At 44.6% G+C, this 24,121-nt stretch overlaps 1 protein-coding gene across 1 annotated transcript in view; it reads left to right on the forward strand.

Moving 5' to 3' along the window:
- The first annotated feature begins 2,189 nt into the window (after positions 1 to 2,189).
- UBXN2B (UBX domain protein 2B) overlaps positions 2,190 to 24,121 on the forward strand; it is a 49,630-nt gene continuing 27,698 nt past the window's right edge. Inside the window, exons 1-2 of the mRNA XM_077267770.1 lie at positions 2,190 to 2,470; positions 24,006 to 24,106. Of these exons, the coding sequence (XP_077123885.1) occupies positions 2,303 to 2,470; positions 24,006 to 24,106 (269 nt within the window). The 5' untranslated portion in view covers positions 2,190 to 2,302. The remainder of the gene's footprint in view (positions 2,471 to 24,005; positions 24,107 to 24,121) is intronic.

The raw sequence follows: 24,121 nt of genomic DNA on the forward strand, positions 1-24,121 counted from the left end.
GCGATCTGATGTTAGGGTAACATGTAATTCAGCTTCCTATAACCTACATGCCATATACAGGCTTAGGGTATGTGCACACGTAGATGGAACCTCTGCTGATTTTTCCGCACCTGTTTTGAGAAATCCGCAGGTAAAAAGCACTGTGTTTTACCTGCGGATTTTATGCGTTTACTGTGAGGATTCCACCAGCGGTTTTACACCTGCGGATTCCTATTATGGAGCAGGTGTAAACCGCTGCGGAATCCGCACAAATAATTGGCACGCTGTGGAAAATACAATGCAGCGTTTCCGCGTGGTATTTTCCCCACCATGTACACTGCGGATTTTGTTTTCCATAGGTTTACATGGTACTGTAAACTCAGGGAAAACAGCTTTGGATCTGCAGCAAAATCTGTAACGTGTGCACATACCCGTAGGGCTCAAACTCACTTGTGCGAAACTCGGATGAGTCTCACACGGCAATACCCGGCGCTGCACCTGGCACAGAGGAGCGGAGCGTGCGGCTGCATGTATTCCTGTGCGGCTGCATGTATTCCTGTGCGGCTGCATGTATTCCTATGTGGCCACACGCTCCGATCTGAGTGCCAGGTATTAACATGCGAGACTCATCTGAGTTTTGCGCAAGTATGAGCCCTAAGGGTATGTGCACACATTGCGGAAAATAACACGTGGAAACGTAGCGTTGTCAGTTCTTTGTGCGGATTCCGCAGCGGTTTACACCTGCTCCATTATAGGGATCCACAGGTGTAAAACCGAAGGTGGAATCCGCACAAAATCCGCAGGTAAAACACAGTGCTTTTTACCTGCGGATTTCTCAAAACAGGCGTGGAAAAATCCGCAGAGGTTCCATCTACGTGTGCTCATAGACTACAGCAATGTACAAAAAATGCCACATATTAGGCTGGTTTCACATTTGCGGTTGTTGCCGCAGCGTTTGTACCGCATATAAACGCATGCGTTTTGTTTTCCTATATTTAACTTAAAAACGCATGCATTTTTGTTTTCTCTCGTTTTGCCGCGTTTGACGACGCATGCGTTTTTTCGTCGTTTGCTTCTTGGCGCGGAAATGCAACATGTAGTAATTTCTAGAGGCGTCTATTTGCTGCCAGGAAACGCATGCGGTCGATTGCGCAAGGATTGCGACAAAACAACGCATTGCTGTCTATGTAAACGCATGCGTTTTTAAGCACATGCGTTTGGTTGCGTTTTTGAACGCATGTGTTTCAATAGAGAAAAACAAGTTTAGACACTGATAAGCCTCCCCCCACCATCAAGGTGATAAAGGGATCCAAACCCTAACCCTAACGGGAAAATGGAAATAAATAACATTTTTTATTTTTCCCTAACTAAGGAGTTGATAAAGGGGGTTTGATTTCGATTTATAGGGGGTTTTCTACTGGATTTTTATGATTGGCAGCTGTCACACACTAAAAGACGCTTTTTATTCCCAAAAATATTTTTTGCGTTACCACATTTTGAGTGCTACCACTTTTCCATATTTTGGTCCACAGAGTCATGTGAGGTCTCGTTTTTTGCGAGACGAGTTGACATTTTTATTGGTAACATTTTTTATCGCTTTTTATTCCGATTTTTGTGAAGCAGAATGAACAAAAACCAGCTATTCATGAATTTCTTTTGGGGGGCCATTTATACCGTTTTGCGTTTCGTCATAATACACGCCCTCTGTAGTCTCATTGGCGGTGTCTGGTTATCTTGATTTTTCTCTTGTGAAATTTCTCATCATGCGTACCAAAAACGCAAACGCAGGAAAAAACGCATATAAACACGTACAAACGCCGTGTTGTTTTAACCGCATGCGACACCGCATGCGTCTAAAAAACGCCACGTTTGTACGTGTTTATATGCGTTTTTTCCACCACTTGCGGATGCGTTTTAAACGCTGCGGATTGAAACGCAAATGTAAAACTAGTCTTAGAAAGTAATACATTAACCGAGCAGCAGGGCCCTGTTCACAAGAGCGAACAATCTGAGGAAAACAGCAATGCTAAAAGAAAGTCTTTACAAACGTGTTTCTATTTAAAAAAAGAGCCGGCTGTTTATGGTGAGCGGAACCGAATGAACCGGATCACCGAAAAGAGCTGGACTGCCCATCCATCCATGTGCCCCGCAGTGACGCCCCGCAGCCCTCACCGGCTCACACTGCCATCACCCCGCACAGAACGGAGCCTGCGCCGACGGTTACCATAGTGACGAGCGCCGCGCCGACTGGTGACAGGCATGTCAGGGAGCACAGGGCCGTGACGTAGGCGGCGGGGATGCGGTCACCTGCAGCTCACTGAACATGGAGGAATCCCGAGCAGAGGAGGCCGGACAGGAGGAGGCCGAGGGACAGGATGGAGAGGAGGAGGAGGAGGAAGGAGGAGGCTGCGGGGAAGATGAAAGTCACAGGGAGGAGGCGGCGCATGAGGCGGGGTCAGCACCTCTCAGACCCTCCGTGCTGGACATTCAGGTGTGTGTTCCCCCGGCGGTGTCCTCTCCTCTCCGGGGGGATTCTGCCGCTGCGGCCCTGTCTGCAGCTGGTGCTGGTCTGCGGGGATGTTATTCTCAGTGCACAGTTCATAAGGGGACATGTACCTACCCAATACACACCCTGTACATGGCCAATACACACCCTGTATCTACCCTATACACACCCTGTATCTACCCTATACACACCCTGTATCTACCCTATACACACCCTGTATCTACCCTATACACACCCTATACATGGCCAGTACACAGCCTGTATCTACCCTATACACACCCTGTACATGGCCAATACACACCCTGTATCTACCCTATACACACCCTGTATCTACCCTATACACACCCTGTATCTACCCTATACACACCCTATACATGGCCAGTACACAGCCTGTATCTACCCTATACACACCCTGTACATGGCCAATACACACCCTGTATCTACCCTATACACACCCTGTATCTACCCTATACACACCCTGTATCTACCCTATACACACCCTGTATCTACCCTATACACACCCTGTATCTACCCTATACACACCCTGTACATGGCCAATACACACCCTGTATCTACCCTATACACACCCTGTATCTACCCTATACACACCCTGTACATGGCCGATACACACCCTGTATCTACCCTATACACACCTTGTACATGGCCGATACACACCCTGTATCTACCCTATACACACCCTGTACATGGCCGATACACACCCTGTATCTACCCTATACACACCCTGTATCTACCCTATACACACTCTGTATCTACCCTATACACACCCTGTATCTACCCTATACACACCCTGTATCTACCCTATACACATCCTGTATCTACCCAATACACACCCTGTACATGGCCAATACACACCCTGTATCTACCCAATACACACCCTGTATCTACCCTATACACACCCTGTATCTACCCCATACACACCCTGTACATGGCCAATACACAGCCTGTATCTACCCTATACACACCCAGTATCTACCCTATACACACCCTGTACCTACCCTATACACACCCTGTACCTACCCTATACACACCCTGTACCTACCCTATACACACCCTGTACCTACCCTATACACACCCTGTACCTACCCTATACACACCCTGTACCTACCCTATACACACCCTGTACCTACCCTATACACACCCTGTATCTACCCTATACACACCCTGTATCTACCCCATACACACCCTGTACATGGCCAATACACACCCTGTACCTACCCTATACACACCCTGTACCGACCCTATATCTACCCCATACACACCCTGTACATGGCCAATACACACCCTGTATCTACCCTATACACACCCTGTACCTACCCTATACACACCCTGTATCTACCCTATACACACCCTATACATGGCCAGTACACAGCCTGTATCTACCTTATACACACCCTATACATGGCCAATACACACCCTGTATCTACCCCATACACACCCTGTATGTACCCTATACACACCCTGTACATGGCCAATACACAGCCTGTATCTACCCTATACACACCCTGTATCTACCCTATACACACCCTGTACCTACCCAATACACACCCTGTATCTACCCTATACACACCCTATACATGGCCAGTACACAGCCTGTATCTACCCTATACACACCCTATACATGGCCAATACACACCCTGTATCTACCCCATACACACCCTGTATGTACCCTATACACACCCTGTACATGGCCGATACACACCCTGTACATGGCCGATACACACCCTGTATCTACCCTATACACACCCTGTACATGGCCAGTACAAAGCCTGTATCTACCCTATACACACCCTATACATGGCCAATACCAGGGCCGGACTGGCCATAGGGCAGTTCTGGCAAATGCCAGAAGGGCCGATGGCAGTAGTGGGCCGCTCGAATGTGCCGCTGTCGGCACACTCCCCACGCTGTCGCGGCACACTACCAGCCCCGCATTCAACTATACCTGCGTCATAGACGCCGGTACAGTTGAATGCAATGATGGAGGAGAGAGCGTCTGCTGACGCCCCCTCTCTCATCATTCCCCGCTCTGCCTGCCGCTGACACTGCGGGTGCGTGATGACGTCATATCATCGCGCACCTGCTGTGTGACCGGGCGGGCAGACTGCGACTGCTGAGACTGAGACCAGAGCCAGAGCAGCGCGAGACACGAGGAGAGAGGTGAGTAGTGTGTTTGTTTTTTTTTTATCAATGAGTGATGACTGGATTGTGGAGCTATGGGGGGGGGGCCTGCCTGCCTGCCTGCCTGCATTACTTTCTATGGGGGCTGCCTGCCTGCATTACTTTCTATGGGGGCTGCCTGCCTGCATTACATTCTATGGGGGCTGCCTGCCTGCATTACATTCTATGGGGGCTGCCTGCCTGCATTACATTCTATGGGGGCTGCCTGCCTGCATTACATTCTATGGGGGCTGCCTGCATTACATTCTATGGGGGGCTGCCTGCCTGCATTACTTTCTATGGGGGCTGCCTGCCTGCATTACATTCTATGGGGGCTGCCTGCCTGCATTACATTCTATGGGGGCTGCCTGCCTGCATTACATTCTATGGGGGCTGCCTGCCTGCATTACATTCTATGGGGGCTGCCTGCCTGCATTACATTCTATGGGGGGCTGCCTGCCAGCATTACATTCTATGGGGGGCTGCCTGCCTGCATTACATTCTATGGGGGGCTGCCTGCCTGCATTACTTTCTATGGGGGCTGCCTGCCTGCATTACATTCTATGGGGGCTGCCTGCCTGCATTACATTCTATGGGGGGCTGCCTGCCTGCATTAAATTCTATGGGGGCTGCCTGCCTGCATTACATTCTATGGGGCCTGCCTGCCTGCATTCCATTCTATGGGCCTGTGCTGCATTATATTCTATGGGGCTGTGCTGCATTATATTCTATGGGGCTGTGCTGCATTATATTCTATGGGGCTGTGCTGCATTACATTCTATGGGGCTGTGCTGCATTACATTCTATGGGGGCTGCCTGCATTACCCTCTATGGGGGCTGCCTGCATTACATTCCATGGGGGCTGTGCTGCATTATATTGTATGGTGGCTGCCTGCATTACATTCTATGGGGGCTGGCTGCATTCCATTCCATGGGCCTGTGCTGCATTATATTCTATGGGGCTGGCTGCATTCCATTCTATGGGCCTGTGCTGCATTATATTCTATGGGGCTGGCTGCATTACATTGTATGGTGGCTGTGCTGCATTATATTGTATGGGGCTGTGCTGTATTACATTCTATGGGGCTGTGCTGCATTTAATTCTATGGGGCTGGCTGCATTACATTCTATGGGGACTGTGCTGCATTAAATTCTATGGGGCTGTTCTGTATTACATTCTATGGGGGCTTTGCTGTATTACATTCTATGGGGGCTTTGCTGTATTACATTCTATGGGGGCTGTGCTGTATTATAGTCTATGGGGGCTGTGCTGTATTATAGTCTATGGGGGCTGTGCTGTATTATAGTCTATGGGGGCTGTGCTGTATTACATTCTATGGGGGCTGTGCTGTATTACATTCTATGGGGGCTGTGCTGTATTATAGTCTATGGGGGCTGTGCTGTATTATAGTCTATGGGGGCTGTGCTGTATTATATTCTATGGGGGCTGTGCTGTATTATATTCTATGGGGGCTGTGCTGTATTACATTCTATGGGGGCTGTGCTGTATTATAGTCTATGGGGGCTGTGCTGTATTATAGTCTATGGGGGCTGTGCTGTATTACATTCTATGGGGGCTGAGCTGTAATGCTGGATACAGCTGTAATTATATGTTATATAGTCGTGTTACACTCCCCTCACTTCTTGTAGCGTACAAGTGTACAAAGATATTATACAGTCACCATGCGACAAGTGGGCCTGTGTGACTTCAAATGCCAGGGCTGAATTTTAGTCCCAGTCCGGCCCTGGCCAATACACACCCTGTACCTACCCAATACACACCCTGTATCTACCCTATACACACCCTATACATGGCCGATGCACACCCTGTATCTACCCTATACACACCCTGTACATGGCCGATACACACCCTGTATCTACCCTATACACTCCCTGTACATGGCCGATACACACCCTGTATCTACCCCATACACACCTTGTACATGGCCGATACACACCCTGTATCTACCCTATACACACCCTATACATGGCCAATAAACACCCTGTATCTACCCTATACACACCCTGTACATGGCCGATACACACCCTGTATCTACCATATACACACCCTGTACATGGCCAATACACACCCTGTATCTACCCCATACACACCCTGTACATGGCCAATATACACCCTGTATCTACCCTATACACACCCTGTATCTACCCCATACACACCCTGTACATGGCCAATACACAGCCTGTATCTACCCTATACACACCCTGTATCTACCCTATACACACCCTGTATCTACCCTATACACACCCTGTATCTACCCTATACACACCCTGTACATGGCCGATACACACCCTGTATCTACCCTATACACACCCTGTACATGGCCGATACACACCCTGTATCTACCCTATACACACCCTGTATCTACCCTATACACACCCTGTATCTACCCTATACACACCCTGTATCTACCCTATACACACCCTGTATCTACCCTATACACATCCTGTATCTACCCAATACACACCCTGTACATGGCCAATACACACCCTGTATCTACCCTATACACACCCTGTATCTACCCCATACACACCCTGTACATGGCCAATACACACCCTGTACCTACCCAATACACACCCTGTATCTACCCTATACACACCCTGTATCTACCCCATACACACCCTGTATCTACCCCATACACACCCTATACATGGCCCAATACACACCCTGTATCTACCCTATATACACCCTGTACATGGCAAATCCACACCCTGTATCTACCCTATACACTCCCTGTACATGGCCGATACACACCCTGTATCTACCCTATACACTCCCTGTACATGGCCGATACACACCCTGTATCTACCCCATACACGCCCTGTACATGGCCGATACACACCCTGTATCTACCCTATACACACCCTATACATGGCCAATAAACACCCTGTATCTACCCTATACACACCCTGTACATGGCCAATACACACCCTGTATCTACCCTATACACACCCTGTATCTACCCTATACACACCCTGTACATGGCCAATACACACCCTGTATCTACCCCATACACACCCTGTACATGGCCAATATACACCCTGTATCTACCCTATACACACCCTGTATCTACCCCATACACACCCTGTACATGGCCAATACACAGCCTGTATCTACCCTATACACACCCTGTATCTACCCTATACACACCCTGTATCTACCCTATACACACCCTGTACATGGCCGATACACACCCTGTATCTACCCTATACACACCCTGTACATGGCCGATACACACCCTGTATCTACCCTATACACACCCTGTATCTACCCTATACACACCCTGTATCTACCCTATACACACCCTGTATCTACCCTATACACATCCTGTATCTACCCAATACACACCCTGTACATGGCCAATACACACCCTGTATCTACCCTATACACACCCTGTATCTACCCCATACACACCCTGTACATGGCCAATACACACCCTGTACCTACCCAATACACACCCTGTATCTACCCTATACACACCCTGTATCTACCCCATACACACCCTGTATCTACCCCATACACACCCTGTATCTACCCCATACACACCCTGTACATGGCCCAATACACACCCTGTATCTACCCTATATACACCCTGTACATGGCAAATCCACACCCTGTATCTACCCTATACACTCCCTGTACATGGCCGATACACACCCTGTATCTACCCCATACACACCCTGTACATGGCCGATACACACCCTGTATCTACCCTATACACACCCTATACATGGCCAGTACACAGCCTGTATCTACCCTATACACACCCTATACATGGCCAATACACACCCTGTATCTACCCCATACACACCCTGTACATGGCCAATATACACCCTGTATCTACCCTATACACACCCTGTATCTACCCCATACACACCCTGTACATGGCCAATACACACCCTGTACCTACCCTATACACTCCCTGTACATGGCCGATACACACCCTGTACATGGACGATACCCTGTATCTACCCCATACACAACCTGCACATGGCCGATACACACCCTGTATCTACCCCATACACACCCTGTACATGGCCGATACACACCCTGTACATGGCCTATACACACCCTGTACCTACCCAATACACACCCTGTACATGGCCAATATACACCCTGTATCTACCCTATACACACCCTGTATCTACCCCATACACACCCTGTACATGGCCAATACACACCCTGTATCTACCCTATACACTCCCTGTACATGGCCGATACACACCCTGTACAAGGACGATACCCTGTATCTACCCCATACACAACCTGCACATGGCCGATACACACCCTGTATCTACCCCATACACACCCTGTACATGGCCGATACACACCCTGTACATGGCCTATACACACCCTGTATCTACCCTATACACACCCTGTGACTGCAGTGATCCTGAACTTACTGAACTACCACACAACCTGCCCTACCCTCTCCTAGTGTTTCATCACCCATCCCCTGCAGACTATGAGCCCTCACGGGCAGGGTCCTCCCTCCTTATGTACCAGCGTGCCTTGTTGTTTGCTCATGTTTAATGTATTTGTCTATATTTGGCCCATATTCACATGTAAAGTGCCATGGAATAAATGGCGCTATAAAAATGTACAATAATAAATAATAATAACTACCCTATATACACCCTGTACATGGCCAATACACACCTGTATCTACCCTATACACATCCTGTATCTACCCTATACGCACCCAGTATCTACCGTATACACACCCTGTACATGGCCAATACACACCCTGTATCTACCCTATACACACCCTGTAACTACCCTATATACACCCTGTATCTACCCTATACACACCCTGTATCTACCCTATACACACCCTGTATCTACCCTATACACACCCTGTAACTACCCTATATACACCCTGTACATGGCCAATACACACCCTGTATCTACCCTATACACACCCTGTATCTACCCTATACACACCCTGTATCTACCCTATACACACCCTGTATCTAATAGCCACAAAAACCTCCTTGACATAATCTTGTCAACAAAAAGGGCTACAGTTAGCCCATTCAAATACATAGAGAATTTACCCACTCTAGAAAGTATGCATGCAAAGAGAAACAAGAGTTTTTAGGTATCATAAGTAAAAAAACAGATTTTATTGAAAGTTCACAAAACATCATTAGATGCATAAATCATCACAAAAAGAACACAAATAAAGTGATACATGTGCAGAAAGAAACCAGGGATACCAGGAACCACTAATTGCACCTGCCCATCTGTGCCTAGGAATCAATCCTTTTCTAAAGTGCATGTGCAGTGAAGTATGACACTGGTAGGCTTGCCTCCCCCAAAGACACTATATATACGGCACTGGAGTCAAAAAGTAAAGCACCATATGGGGCAGACAGGCACTTACCACGGGCACACCCTGTATCTACCCTATGCACACCCTGTATCTACCCTATACACATCCTGTATCTACTCTATACACACCCTGTACATTTACAATATATACCCTGTAACTATCCTGTACATGGCCACTGTGTACCCTGTAACTACCCTATACTGTCTATACACACCCAGTACATGGCCAATATATACAATGTAACTACTCTATATACACCCTGAGTCTACCCTGTACATGGCCAATAAGTACCCTGTACCTACCCTATACACACCCTGTATCTACCCTATACACACCCTGTACATGGCCAATATATACAATGTAACTACCCTATACACACCCAATAAATACCCTGTACCTACCCTATACACACCCTATAACTACCCTGTATACACCCTGTACATGGCCAATATATACCCTGTAACTATCCTATACACACCATGCATCTACCCTATACACACCCAATAAATACCCTGTAACTACCTTATACACACCCTATAGATGGCCAATAAATACCCTGTACCTAGCCTATACACACCCTGTACAAGGCCAATGTACACCCTGTAACTACCCTATACACACCCTGTACATGGCCAATGTGTACCCTGTAACTACCCTATACACACCCTGTAGCTATCCTATACACACCCTGTACATGCTCAATAAATACCCTGTACCTACCCCATACACACCCTGTACATGGCCACTGTGTACCCTGTAACTACCCTATACTGTCTATACACACCCTGTACCCTATACACATCCTACACATGGCCAATATATACCCTGTAACTACCCTATACACACCCTGTAGCTATCCTATACACACCCTGTACATGCCCAATACCCTGTACCTACCCTATACACACTCTATACATGGCCACCATGTACCCTGTAACTACCCTATACCCCCCCTGTATCTACCCTATACACGCCCTATACATGCCCAATAAATACCCTGTACCTACCCTATACACACCCTGTATCTACCCCATACACACCCTGTACATGGCCAATACACACCCTGTATCTACCCTATACACATCCTACACATGGCCAATATATACCCTATAACTACCCTATACACACCCTGTAGCTATCCTATACACACCCTGTACATGCCCAATATCCTGTACCTACCCTATACACACTCTATACATGGCCACCATGTACCCTGTAACTACCCTATACCCCCCTGTATCTACCCCATACACGCCCTATACATGCCCAATAAATACCCTGTATCTTCCCTATACACACCCTACACACACCCAATAAATACCCTGTATCTACCCTATACATGGCCAATAAATACCCTGTATCTACCCTATACACACTCAATAAATACCCTGTATCTACCCTATACACACCCAATAAATACCCTGTACCAACCCTATACACACCCTGTACATGGCCACTGTGTACCCTGTAACTACCCTATACTGTCTATACACACCCTGTATCTACCCTATACACATCCTGCACTTGGCCAATATATACCCTGTAACTACCCTATACACACACCCTGTAGCTATCCTATACACACCCTGTACATGCCCAATACCCTGTACCTACCCTATACACACTATATACGTGGTCACCATGTTCCCTGTAACTACCCTATACACACCCTATACATGGCCAATAAATACCCTGTACCTACCCTATACACACCCTGTAAATACCCTATACACACCCTGTACATGCCCAATAAATACCCTGTAACTACCCTATACACACCCTACACACACCCAATAAATACCCTGTATCTACCATATACATGGCCAATAAATACCCTGTATCTACCCTATACACACCATATACATGGCCAATAAATACCCTGTACCTAACCTATACACACCCTGTATATGGCTAATATATACCCTGTAACAACCCTATACACACCCTGTATCTACCCTATGCACACCCTATACATGGCCAATAAATACACTGTACCTACCCTATACACACCCTGTAACTACCCTCTACACAACCTGTACATGGCCAATATATACCCTGTAACTGCCCTATATACACCCTGTACATGGCCAATAAATACCCTGTACCTACCCTATACCAATCCTGTAACTTCCCTATATACACCCTGTCAGGTAAGGACTGGGACTGAAATTCAGCCCTGGCATTTGAAATCATACAGGCCCATGCTGTCCCCCTCCTCCAAGCACCAGATGGAATATATTACCTTGGATGGATGAAAGCAAGATTTACTACATGACCAATAGTTCTAATGATTCCCGTGGCCTGCTGAGATAAGTGATGGAGTCAGCAACTTTTTGCTCCTTCACAACTCTTAAAAGTATGGGTGTCTTGAGAACACCAATTCTGTTAATAAACTTAGCAGACAAGGTGGCCCACGACCAGACAGGCCCTTCTGGCATTTGCCAGATGGCCAGTCCGGCCCTGCACCCTGTACATGGCCAATAAATACCCTATATACACCCTGTACCAACCCTATACACACCCTGTACATGGCAAATAAATACCCTGTAACTACCCAGTAGGGGGAGCCCCAATCCAATCCAAAAATGGTTTAATACCACTATTATTGATAAATGGGTAACCTTGGTTTAAATAGGAAAAATTCAAATGTATATAGAGTAATTAGTGTGGGATCTACAGTTTTGCTCAAAAGTTTACATACCCCAGCAACATTTTTGCTTTCTTGTCCCTTTTTCAGAGAATATAAATGACTAGATGGTGGCCCGATTCTAACGTATCAGGTATTCTAGAATATGTAGGTAGTATATAGCACAGGTTATGTACTATATTGCACAGTGACGTAGTACAGTGGGGCAAAAAAGTATTTAGTCAGTCAGCAATAGTGCAAGTTCCACCACTTAAAAAGATGAGAGGCGTCTGTAATTTACATCATAGGTAGACCTCAACTATGGGAGACAAACTGAGAAATAAAAATCCAGAAAATCACATTGTCTGTTTTTTTATCATTTTATTTGCATATTATGGTGGAAAATAAGTATTTGGTCAGAAACAAACAATCAAGATTTCTGGCTCTCACAGACCTGTAACTTCTTCTTTAAGAGTCTCCTCTTTCCTCCACTCATTACCTGTAGTAATGGCACCTGTTTAAACTTGTTATCAGTATAAAAAGACACCTGTGCACACCCTCAAACAGTCTGACTCCAAACTCCACTATGGTGAAGACCAAAGAGCTGTCAAAGGACACCAGAAACAAAATTGTAGCCCTGCACCAGGCTGGGAAGACTGAATCTGCAATAGCCAACCAGCTTGGAGTGAAGAAATCAACAGTGGGAGCAATAATTAGAAAATGGAAGACATTCAAGACCACTGATAATCTACCTCGATCTGGGGCTCCACGCAAAATCCCACCCGTGGGGTCAGAATGATCACAAGAACGGTGAGCAAAAATCCCAGAACCACGCGGGGGGACCTAGTGAATGAACTGCAGAGAGCTGGGACCAATGTAACAAGGCCTACCATAAGTAACACACTACGCCACCATGGACTCAGATCCTGCAGTGCCAGACGTGTCCCACTGCTTAAGCCAGTACATGTCCGGGCCCGTCTGAAGTTTGCTAGAGAGCATTTGGATGATCCAGAGGAGTTTTGGGAGAATGTCCTATGGTCTGATGAAACCAAACTGGAACTGTTTGGTAGAAACACAACTTGTCGTGTTTGGAGGAAAAAGAATACTGAGTTGCATCCATCAAACACCATACCTACTGTAAAGCATGATGGTGGAAACATCATGCTTTGGGGCTGTTTCTCTGCAAAGGGGCCAGGACGACTGCTCCGGGTACATGAAAGAATGAATGGGGCCATGTATCGTGAGATTTTGAGTGCAAACCTCCTTCCATCAGCAAGGGCATTGAAGATGAAACGTGGCTGGGTCTTTCAACATGACAATGATCCAAAGCACACCGCCAGGGCAATGAAGGAGTGGCTTCGTAAGAAGCATTTCAAGGTCCTGGAGTGGCCTAGCCAGTCTCCAGATCTCAACCCTATAGAAAACCTTTGGAGGGAGTTGAAAGTCCGTGTTGCCAAGTGAAAAGCCAAAAACATCACTGCTCTAGAGGAGATCTGCATGGAGGAATGGGCCAACATACCAACAACAGTGTGTGGCAACCTTGTGAAGACTTACAGAAAACGTTTGACCTCTGTCATTGCCAACAAAGGATATATTACAAAGTATTGAGATGAAATTTTGTTTCTGACCAAATACTTATTTTCCACCATAATATGCAAATAAAATGATAAAAAAAACAGACAATGTGATTTTCTGGATTTTTTTTTCTCAGTCTGTCTCCCATAGTTGAGGTCTACCTATGATGTAAATTACAGACGCCTCTCATCTTTTTAAGTGGTGGAACTTGCACTATTGCTGACTGACTAAATACTTTTTTGCCCCACTGTATATAACACAACCGACGTAGTATATAACATAGCTACGTAGTATATAGCAGAGCTACGTAGTATATAACACAGCCACGTAGTATATAACATAGCCACGTAGTGTATTGCACAGGTATGTAGTATATGGGTCAGCCACGTAGTATATATAGCAGAGCCACGTAGTATATAACATAGCCACGTAGTATATTGTAGAGCCACGTAGTATATTGCACAGGCACGTAGTATATTGCACAGCCACGTAGTATATAACACAGTCACGTAGTGTATTGCACAGCTACGTAGTGTATTGCACAGCTATGTAGTATATTGTTCAGCGACGTAGTATATAGCAGAGCCACGTAGTATATTGTAGAGGCACGCAGTATATTGCACAGTGACGTAGTATATAACAGAACCGACACAGCCACATAGTATATTGCACAGCTACGTAGTATATAACACAGAGCACGTAGTATATTGCACAGCCACGTAGTATATTGGACAGTCACGTTGTATATTGCACAGTCACGTATATTGCCCAGCTACACAGTATATAGCACAGAGATGTAGTATATAACAGAGCCCACGCAGTCTGTAACACAGCCCATGTAGTATATAGCAATGTGGGCACTATATGCGTGGTTAAAAAATACTTAAAATAAAAAATAAACATATACTCACCTTCCGAAGGCCCCTTGAAGTCCTGGCGCCTGTGTGCGGTGAACGCGGCAGCTTCCGGTCCCAGGGTTGGTATGAGCGCAGGATCTGAGATGACGTCGCGGTCACATGACCGTGACGTCATGGCAGGTCCTTCTCGCATAGCATACTTGGCACCGGAACCTGCCACTTGCACTGCCGAGGACAGCGTGCGACGTCGGAAGGTGAGAATAACCTTTTTTTATTATTATTATTATTATTATTATTATTTGTAACATTAGATCTTTTTACTATTGATGCTGCATATGCAGCATCAATAGTAAAAAGTTGGTCACACAGGGATAGTAGCTGCGTTAACAGGGTGCGTTACTCTGCGGTCCGTTACCGCTGGCATTAACCCTGTGTGAGCGCTCAGCGCTGACTGCACAGCAGTAAAGCAGCGGCTATTTCGCTGCCAGACTATGGCCGTCGCTGATTGGTTGTGGCAGTGGTCGTGGGCGTTTTGCCAATCAGCGACTTGGATTTCCATGACAGACAGAGGCCGCGACCAATGAATATCCGTGACAGACAGACAGACAGAAAGATGGAAGTGACCCTTAGACAACTATATAGTAGATAACACCAAAACTTTTTCTCCACTCATGGTTAGTGAATGGATGAAGCCATTTATTGTCAAACTACTGTGTTTTCTCATTTTAAATCATAATAACAACCCAAAACATCCAAAAATTTGATCAAAAATTCACATACCCTGGTGATTTTGGCCTGATAACATGCACAGAAGTTGACACAAAGGGCTTTGAATGGCTGCTAAAGGTAACATCCTCACCTGTGACCTGTTTGCTTGTAATCAGCATGTGTGCATAAAAGCTGAGTGAGTTTCTGGAATCCTCATAGACTCTTGCAGCTTTCATCCAGCCACTGACATTTCTGGATTGTGAGTCATGGGGAAAGCAAAATAACTGTCAACGGATCTACGGGAGAAGGTAGTTGAACTGTATAAAGCAGGAAAGGGATACAAAAAGATATCCAAAGAATTGATTATGCCAGTCAGCAGCGTTCAAACTGTAATTAACAAATGGAAAATCAGAGGCTCTGTAAAAACAAAACCACGGTCAGGTAGACCAACAAAAATGTCGTCCACAACTGCCAGGAAAATTGTTGGGGATGCAAAGAAAAATCCACAAATAACATCAGCTGAAATACAGGACTCTCTGAAAACTAGCAGTGTGGAAGCTTCAAGATACACAATAAGGAGGCACTTGAAGAAAAATGGGCTGCATGGTCGAGTCGTCAGAAGAAAGCCATTAGACCGCAAGCCTTAAAACTTCTGGAACAAGGTAATTTGGAGTGATGAGACTAAGATGTAATTTTTGGCCACAACCATAAATGTTACATTTGGAGAAAGGTCAACAAGGCCTATGATGAAAGGAACACCATACCTACTGTAAAGCACGGAGGTGGATCGCTGATGTTTTGGGGATGGGTGAGCTACAAAGGTACAGGAAACTTGGTCAAAGTTGAATGAAAGATGAATGCAATCAGCAAATACTGGAGGCAAATTTGCACTCATCAGCCCGGATGCTGTGCATGGGACGTACTTGGACGTTCCAACATGACAACGATCCAAAACACAAGGCCAAATCGACCTGTCATTGGCTAGAGCAGAACAAAGTGAAGGTTCTGGAGTGGCTATCTCAGTCTCCTGACTCAATATTATTGAGCCACTCTGGGGAGATCTCAAGCGCACAGTTCATGGTAGACAGCCCAGGAATTTGCAGGAACTGGAGGCTTTTGCCAAGAAGAGTGGGCAGCTTTACCATCTGAGAAAATAAAGAACCTCATCCACAACTACCACAAAAGACTTCAAGATGTCATTGATGTTAGAGGGGGCAATACATTGTATTAAGAAATGGGGTATGTGAACTTTTGATCAGGGTCATTTGGATGTTTTGGGCTGTCATTATGATTTAAAAAGAGAAAACACAGTAGTTAGACAATAAATGGCTTCACCCAACCACTAACAATGAGTGGAGAAAAAGTTTTGGTGTTATCATTCATATTCTCTGGAAAAAGGTCAAGAAAGCAAAAATTCTGCTGGGGTATGTAAACTTTTGAGCACAACTGTATCCCATAAATCAAAACCAAAAGGCCCAATATCAAATCTGGTGTCAGTAAGGAGGCTATTGTATAAATTACAAGACACAGTACCTGAGTGTAAAAGACAGAGCCTCTGGACCATGTAATGTGGATGGATTAGGCATCTTCCCTCAACCCGACGTACGTTTCGAACTTTGCTTCTTTCGGGGGCGTGAAGGTACTGTGTCTTTTTTACTTGTTATACTACATGTGCAATAGAACTGCTTATTAACATTACGGTGCACATCTATTAGGTCTTGTGTAGATCTTTGTGCAGATTAATCTTGAGAGCATGTACAGTTAGGTCCATATATATTTGGACAGAGACAACATTTTTCTAATTTTGGTTATAGACATTACCACAATGAATTTTAAACAAAACAATTCAGATGCAGTTGAAGTTCAGACTTTCAGCTTTCATTTGAGGGTATCCACATTAAAATTGGATGAAGAGTTTAGGAGTTTCAGGTCCTTAACATGTGCCACCCTGTTTTTAAGGGGACCAAAAGTAATTGGACAGATTCAATAATTAAAAATAAAATGTTCATTTTTAGTACTTGGTTGAAAACCCTTTGTTGGCAATGACTGCCTGAAGTCTTGAACTCATGGACATCACCAGACGCTGTGTTTCCTCCTTTTTGATGCTCTGCCAGGCCTTCACTGCGGTGGTTTTCAGTTGCTGTTTGTTTGTGGGCCTTTCTGTCTGAAGTTTAGTCTTTAACAAGTGAAATGCATGCTCAATTGGGTTGAGATCAGGTGACTGACTTTTCCCATTCAAGAATATTCCACTTCTTTGCTTTAATAAACTCCTGGGTTGCTTTGGCTTTATGTTTTGGGTCATTGTCCATCTGTAGTATGAAACGACGACCAATCAGTTTGGCTGCATTTGGCTGGATCTGAGCACACAGTATGTCTCTCAATACCTCAGAATTCATTCGGCTGCTTCTGTCCTGTGTCACATCATCAATAAACACTAGTGACCCAGTGCCACTGGCAGCCATGCATGCCCAAGCCATCATACTGCCTCCGCCGTGTCTTACAGATGATGTGGTATGCTTTGGATCATGAGCTGTACCACACCTTCATCATACTTTTCTCTTTCCATCATTCTGGTAGAGGTTGATCTTGGTTTCATCTGTCCAAAGAATGTTCTTCCAGAACTGTGCTGGCTTTTTTAGATATTTTTTAGCAAAGTCCAGTCTCGCCTTTTTATTCTTGATGCTTATGAGTGGCTTGCACCGTGCAGTGAACCCTCTGTATTTACTTTCATGCAGTCTTCTCTTTATGGTAGATTTGGATATTGATACGCCTACCTCCTGGAGAGTGTTGTTCACTTGGTTGGCTGTTGTGAAGGGGTTTCTCTTCACCATGGAGATTATTCTGCGATCATCCACCGCTGTTGTCTTCCGTGGGCGCCCAGGTCTTTTTGCATTGATGAGTTCACCAGTGCTTTCTTTCTTTCTTTCTCAGGATGTACCAAACTGTAGATTTTGCCACTTCTAATATTGTAGCAATTTCTCGGATGGGTTTTTTCTGTTTTCGCAGCTTAAGGATGGCTTGTTTCACCTGCACGGAGAGCTCCTTTGACCACGTTTACTTCACAGCAAAACCTTCCAAAAGCACCACACCTCAAATCAACTCCAGGCCTTTTATCTGCTTAATTGAGAATTACATAACAAAGGGATTGCCCACAACTGTCCATGAAATAGCCTTGGAGTCAATTGTCCAATTACTTTTGGTCCCTTTAAAAACAGGGTGGCACATGTTAAAGAGCTGAAACTCCTAAACCCTTCATCCAATTTTAATGTGGATACCTTCAAATGAAAGCTAAAAGTCTGAGCTTCAACTGCATCTGAAATGTTTTGCTTAAAATTCATTGTGGTAATGTCTATAACCAAAATTAGAAAAATGTTGTCTCTGTCCAAATATATATGGACCTAACTGTATTTGCCCCTCTGCTTAAAACTTCAGTTGCACCATATTTGGATCTCTTGACAGTATTACTGCACAGTACTTGTAATTTATACATTAGCCTCCTTACGGACACCCAATTTGATATTGGGCCTTTGGGTTTTGATTTATGGGATATATCCCACACTAATTACTTTTTCAAATCAAATGGACAAATGTCAGCTTCTGTTCTTATTCTGTTGAGATTTCCAAATTATTGTATTCTAGTTTTCTTTACGTTTTACACAGCGTCCCATCTATTTTAAAAGTGAGGATGTACATCATTGACTCGCATTGGTGTGCCGCTATTTGTTTAACCAGACTTATACTGCGCCCTTGTTCTGTGAAATGGTGATGGACAGCTAGGCTAGAATCTGGCGGGCCCTAACTCAAAAGTCTCTCATCACTGTCCCCAATTACCATGGATCTTTAATAGTATTGGTCGTCTTATATGGGCCAAAGGGGCATTTTAGGCCTCTTCAGCGCCCAGGTGCAACTTTAACCCCTGCAATCACTATAGAAACGCCCCTGGTAGAGCCCCCATTGCTATATCTAATGGAGGCGAATCCTAGAATTTAATATATTAGTGAAAAATATTTAGAATTGAGAGTCCTCAGTGGTTGATACCTTTTAATGGCTAACTGAAAAGATGGTAACAAATTGCAAGCTTTCGAGACTACATACGTCTCTTCATCAGGCAAAGACTAAAACAAATTCTGAAGAATCACATATTTATGCACAACATAGTATAGAGAAAAAAAAAAAAAAAAAAAAAAAAAAAGGGGAAAAAAAAAAAAACCATGGATAAGCTAGGTGACATGAAGCAGAATTACCATGGGTGATAAACAGTTACGTCCATAAATATTGGGCCAATTCTTAGATAAGGATTGTTTTATTGTCCTGTGATTAGGGTCTCGTTCTGTTGTGATGACCCCACATGGTCTGAGGGGCAAGTTCATTAGTTGATGTAAAAAGACATAAATCCGTGTGACACATTCATTCCTGCATTTAGAGTGTCAAAGGTCGTCATCAGTTTATACTCCCAGACTCTTCTGTCTCTCTGAGTTTTGAAGTTACTTTTCAATACAAGTAATTTCATGTCCATAATGCTATGATTTGGGAGACAGAAATGTATTGCCACAGGTATATCCATTCTTTTTTCTTTTATTGTATGGCGATGAGAGTTCATCCTTGTTCTCAGTTTCTGCCCTGTCTCCCCCACATACAGACCCCCAGTTGGACATTTAGTACAAATAATTAGGTACACCACATTAGAAGTGATGCAGCTGAATGTACCTGGTATCTTGTAGTCCTGGTGTGAATTGGGGATCTTTATCTTGTCCGTGGTCATTATAAATGGACAGGTTTTACATTTTTTCTGATTGCAGGGAAAGGTACCTGCAGCTGCTGGAGAGGACAGGGAGCTTCTGACAATGATGCTTCTTAGATTTGGGGGCTGCCTAAAACACAGTAGTGGGGGGTCTGGAAAAATGGATTGTAAGCGGGCATCTTTTTGCAGTAAAGGTTGTAATTTCCGTGCAGCTCCCCTTAGCGCCTCCAGATTTGGATTGTAGGTGACCACTAGAGGCACCCGGTCATTTTCTTCTTTAGCTTTGTAATGTAGCAGGTGATTCCTTGATATTCTGGTGGCTCTTGTAATCTGATTTTCAATTGTTCTTGGATGGTAGCCCTGATTCAAAAAGGTCTTTCTGAGGCGACCCAGGTGTTCATCTCTATCCATTGGGTTGGAACATATACGATTGTATCTGATGGCTTGGCTGTAGACAATGGAGTTTTTTATGTGTTTTGGATGGAAACTGTCCCATTTAAGGTATGTTGGACGGTCGATTGGCTTCTGATACAGGGATGTCTCTATTTTATTGTTCTGCAGCTTAATGATGGTGTCCAAAAAGTTAATTTCAGTGCAGGAGTAGTTGAGTGTCAAGTTGATGGTAGGATGAAATTGATTAAACTGTTCATGGAACGACTTTAGCTGTGGCTCAGACTCCGTCCAGATGATTAAAATGTCATCAATGTAGCGGTAGTACGCCAGAGGCCTGATGGGACATGAGGACAAAAAGTCGCTTTCAAGCTTGGCCATGAACAGATTTGCATACTGTGGGGCCATTTTACTTCCCATTGCTGTGCCAGTCTCCTGTAGATAGATCTTCTTGTCAAACTCAAAGTAATTGTGGGTGAGGATGAATTTTATAAGTTTCACCACAGAATTTGCATCAGTCCCTGTGTTTTCCAGGAAGAATTTGCAGGCATTTAATCCATCCTGATGTGGGATATTGGAGTACAAAGATTCCACATCCATGGTGACCAGGATGGTTCCTTCTGGTAGAGGACCAATTGCTGATAGTTTATTCAATAGGTCAGTTGTGTCCTGAATGAAGCTACATCAGCCATCAGATACAATCGTATATGTTCCAACCCAATGGATAGAGATGAACACCTGGGTCGCCTCAGAAAGACCTTTTTGAATCAGGGCTACCATCCAAGAACAATTGAAAATCAGATTACAAGAGCCACCAGAATATCAAGGAATCACCTGCTACATTACAAAGCTAAAGAAGAAAATGACCGGGTGCCTCTAGTGGTCACCTACAATCCAAATCTGGAGGCGCTAAGGGGAGCTGCACGGAAATTACAACCTTTACTGCAAAAAGATGCCCGCTTACAATCCATTTTTCCAGACCCCCCACTACTGTGTTTTAGGCAGCCCCCAAATCTAAGAAGCATCATTGTCAGAAGCTCCCTGTCCTCTCCAGCAGCTGCAGGTACCTTTCCCTGCAATCAGAAAAAATGTAAAACCTGTCCATTTATAATGACCACGGACAAGATAAAGATCCCCAATTCACACCAGGACTACAAGATACCAGGTACATTCAGCTGCATCACTTCTAATGTGGTGTACCTAATTATTTGTACTAAATGTCCAACTGGGGGTCTGTATGTGGGGGAGACAGGGCAGAAACTGAGAACAAGGATGAACTCTCATCGCCATACAATAAAAGAAAAAAGAATGGATATACCTGTGGCAATACATTTCTGTCTCCCAAATCATAGCATTATGGACATGAAATTACTTGTATTGAAAAGTAACTTCAAAACTCAGAGAGACAGAAGAGTCTGGGAGTATAAACTGATGACGACCTTTGACACTCTAAATGCAGGAATGAATGTGTCACACGGATTTATGTCTTTTTACATCAACTAATGAACTTGCCCCTCAGACCATGTGGGGTCATCACAACAGAACGAGACCCTAATCACAGGACAATAAAACAATCCTTATCTAAGAATTGGCCCAATATTTATGGACGTAACTGTTTATCACCCATGGTAATTCTGCTTCATGTCACCTAGCTTATCCATGGTTTTTTTTTTTTCCCCTTTTTTTTTTTTTTTTTTTTTTCTCTATACTATGTTGTGCATAAATATGTGATTCTTCAGAATTTGTTTTAGTCTTTGCCTGATGAAGAGACGTATGTAGTCTCGAAAGCTTGCAATTTGTTACCATCTTTTCAGTTAGCCATTAAAAGGTATCAACCACTGAGGACTCTCAATTCTAAATATTTTTCTATCTACTGGCTAACACGGTACCAAGATATATTTCTTTCCTGTATATATTAGTGAAGCAGTTTTACAAAGATCCACAAGATGGTGCTCTCAGCCGGTGATAATTTATCCCATTGAAAACAATGTATGCCACTCAGCAGTATGCCTCTGAATTGAAAAGTGTGGTCAAATACAGTAAAAAAACAACAAAAAGGAGTCTGACACATTGTGGCCAGTAGGATGGCAATGTTCGAGTACATAAACGTCTATAGATGCGTTTGTACCAGGAGCATTCTACACCAAACGGGCACTGCAAATGCAGCGGGAATGTGCCAGGTTGGCATTGATGAATACCGCAGTGTGTGTGTTGTGTTCCATAACCCGTACAGCAGGGATCAGCACTGCATTTGTGGTGAAACTACACCTCTCAACATTCTCTAACAGCCTGTATCTGTCAAGGGCCACCTGACATAAATGTAAGAAAACCACAGCGTTCAGCAAATCAATGCATTTATTAGCCAGCACATGGGTGAGAAAAATATTACTTCATGCAAAATGCATGTACGATTCCACTTCATTATAGAGAGATGACCTCTATCATGCCGAATCTGGAAGACAGGCAGCACCTATGGATGCAGAATCAGGCCCTGAGCTCATCCATCCATCCATACTGATTCTTCTCACCAATGGCTGGGCCACAAGACCTGTATGTTGTTAGTTGGGGCTTCTAGGATAGGACGGCTATGTCAAAGTATCAGCATACAGTAATGCCAGGCCACCAAAAAGGTTCTCAAGGAAAACCTTTCCCGCAGCATCACACTGCTTCTGCCAGTGAGTCCTCGTGGTATCGCTACCCAAGTAAGCAGTGCACCCTCCTCTGAGTGCCCACATGATGCCTACGAAAAGTCATTCCTTAAACCGTCTCTCATTGTCCTGATGATAAAACCACACTAATTAACATAATTCAATCCCTGTTATAAAATGTTTTCATTTATACAGAGATTGAAAACTTTATAAACCACAAAAAGGGGCTTGCTGCGAAGTACAAAGAGGGTTCAATAAAGTAAGGGTTGCGGTTTGGGAGTCCTGGGGATGTGGACTTTATGTATCCCACAAGTATATTCAGCAGATGGAGACCAGCCTTCTTCGGCATCTTCTGAGTGCCCTTCTATGTCATTCGGGTCACAACAGGGCACCGTTATCGTTGCTGATCCTTGATGTTTTGCTTCTTCTGTCTTTTCGTATAGCTGGCATTGGAACGCTTATGTGAGGATGGGTATGGAGAGCAGCAGTCAGAATCTGACAGACGTATTTCCTTGGAAACCAGCCAGGAGGATTCACTTGAATGGTATGGGCAATAAGA

This window comes from Ranitomeya variabilis, chromosome 6, assembly GCF_051348905.1.
Source record: "Ranitomeya variabilis isolate aRanVar5 chromosome 6, aRanVar5.hap1, whole genome shotgun sequence".
NCBI lineage: Eukaryota > Metazoa > Chordata > Amphibia > Anura > Dendrobatidae > Ranitomeya > Ranitomeya variabilis.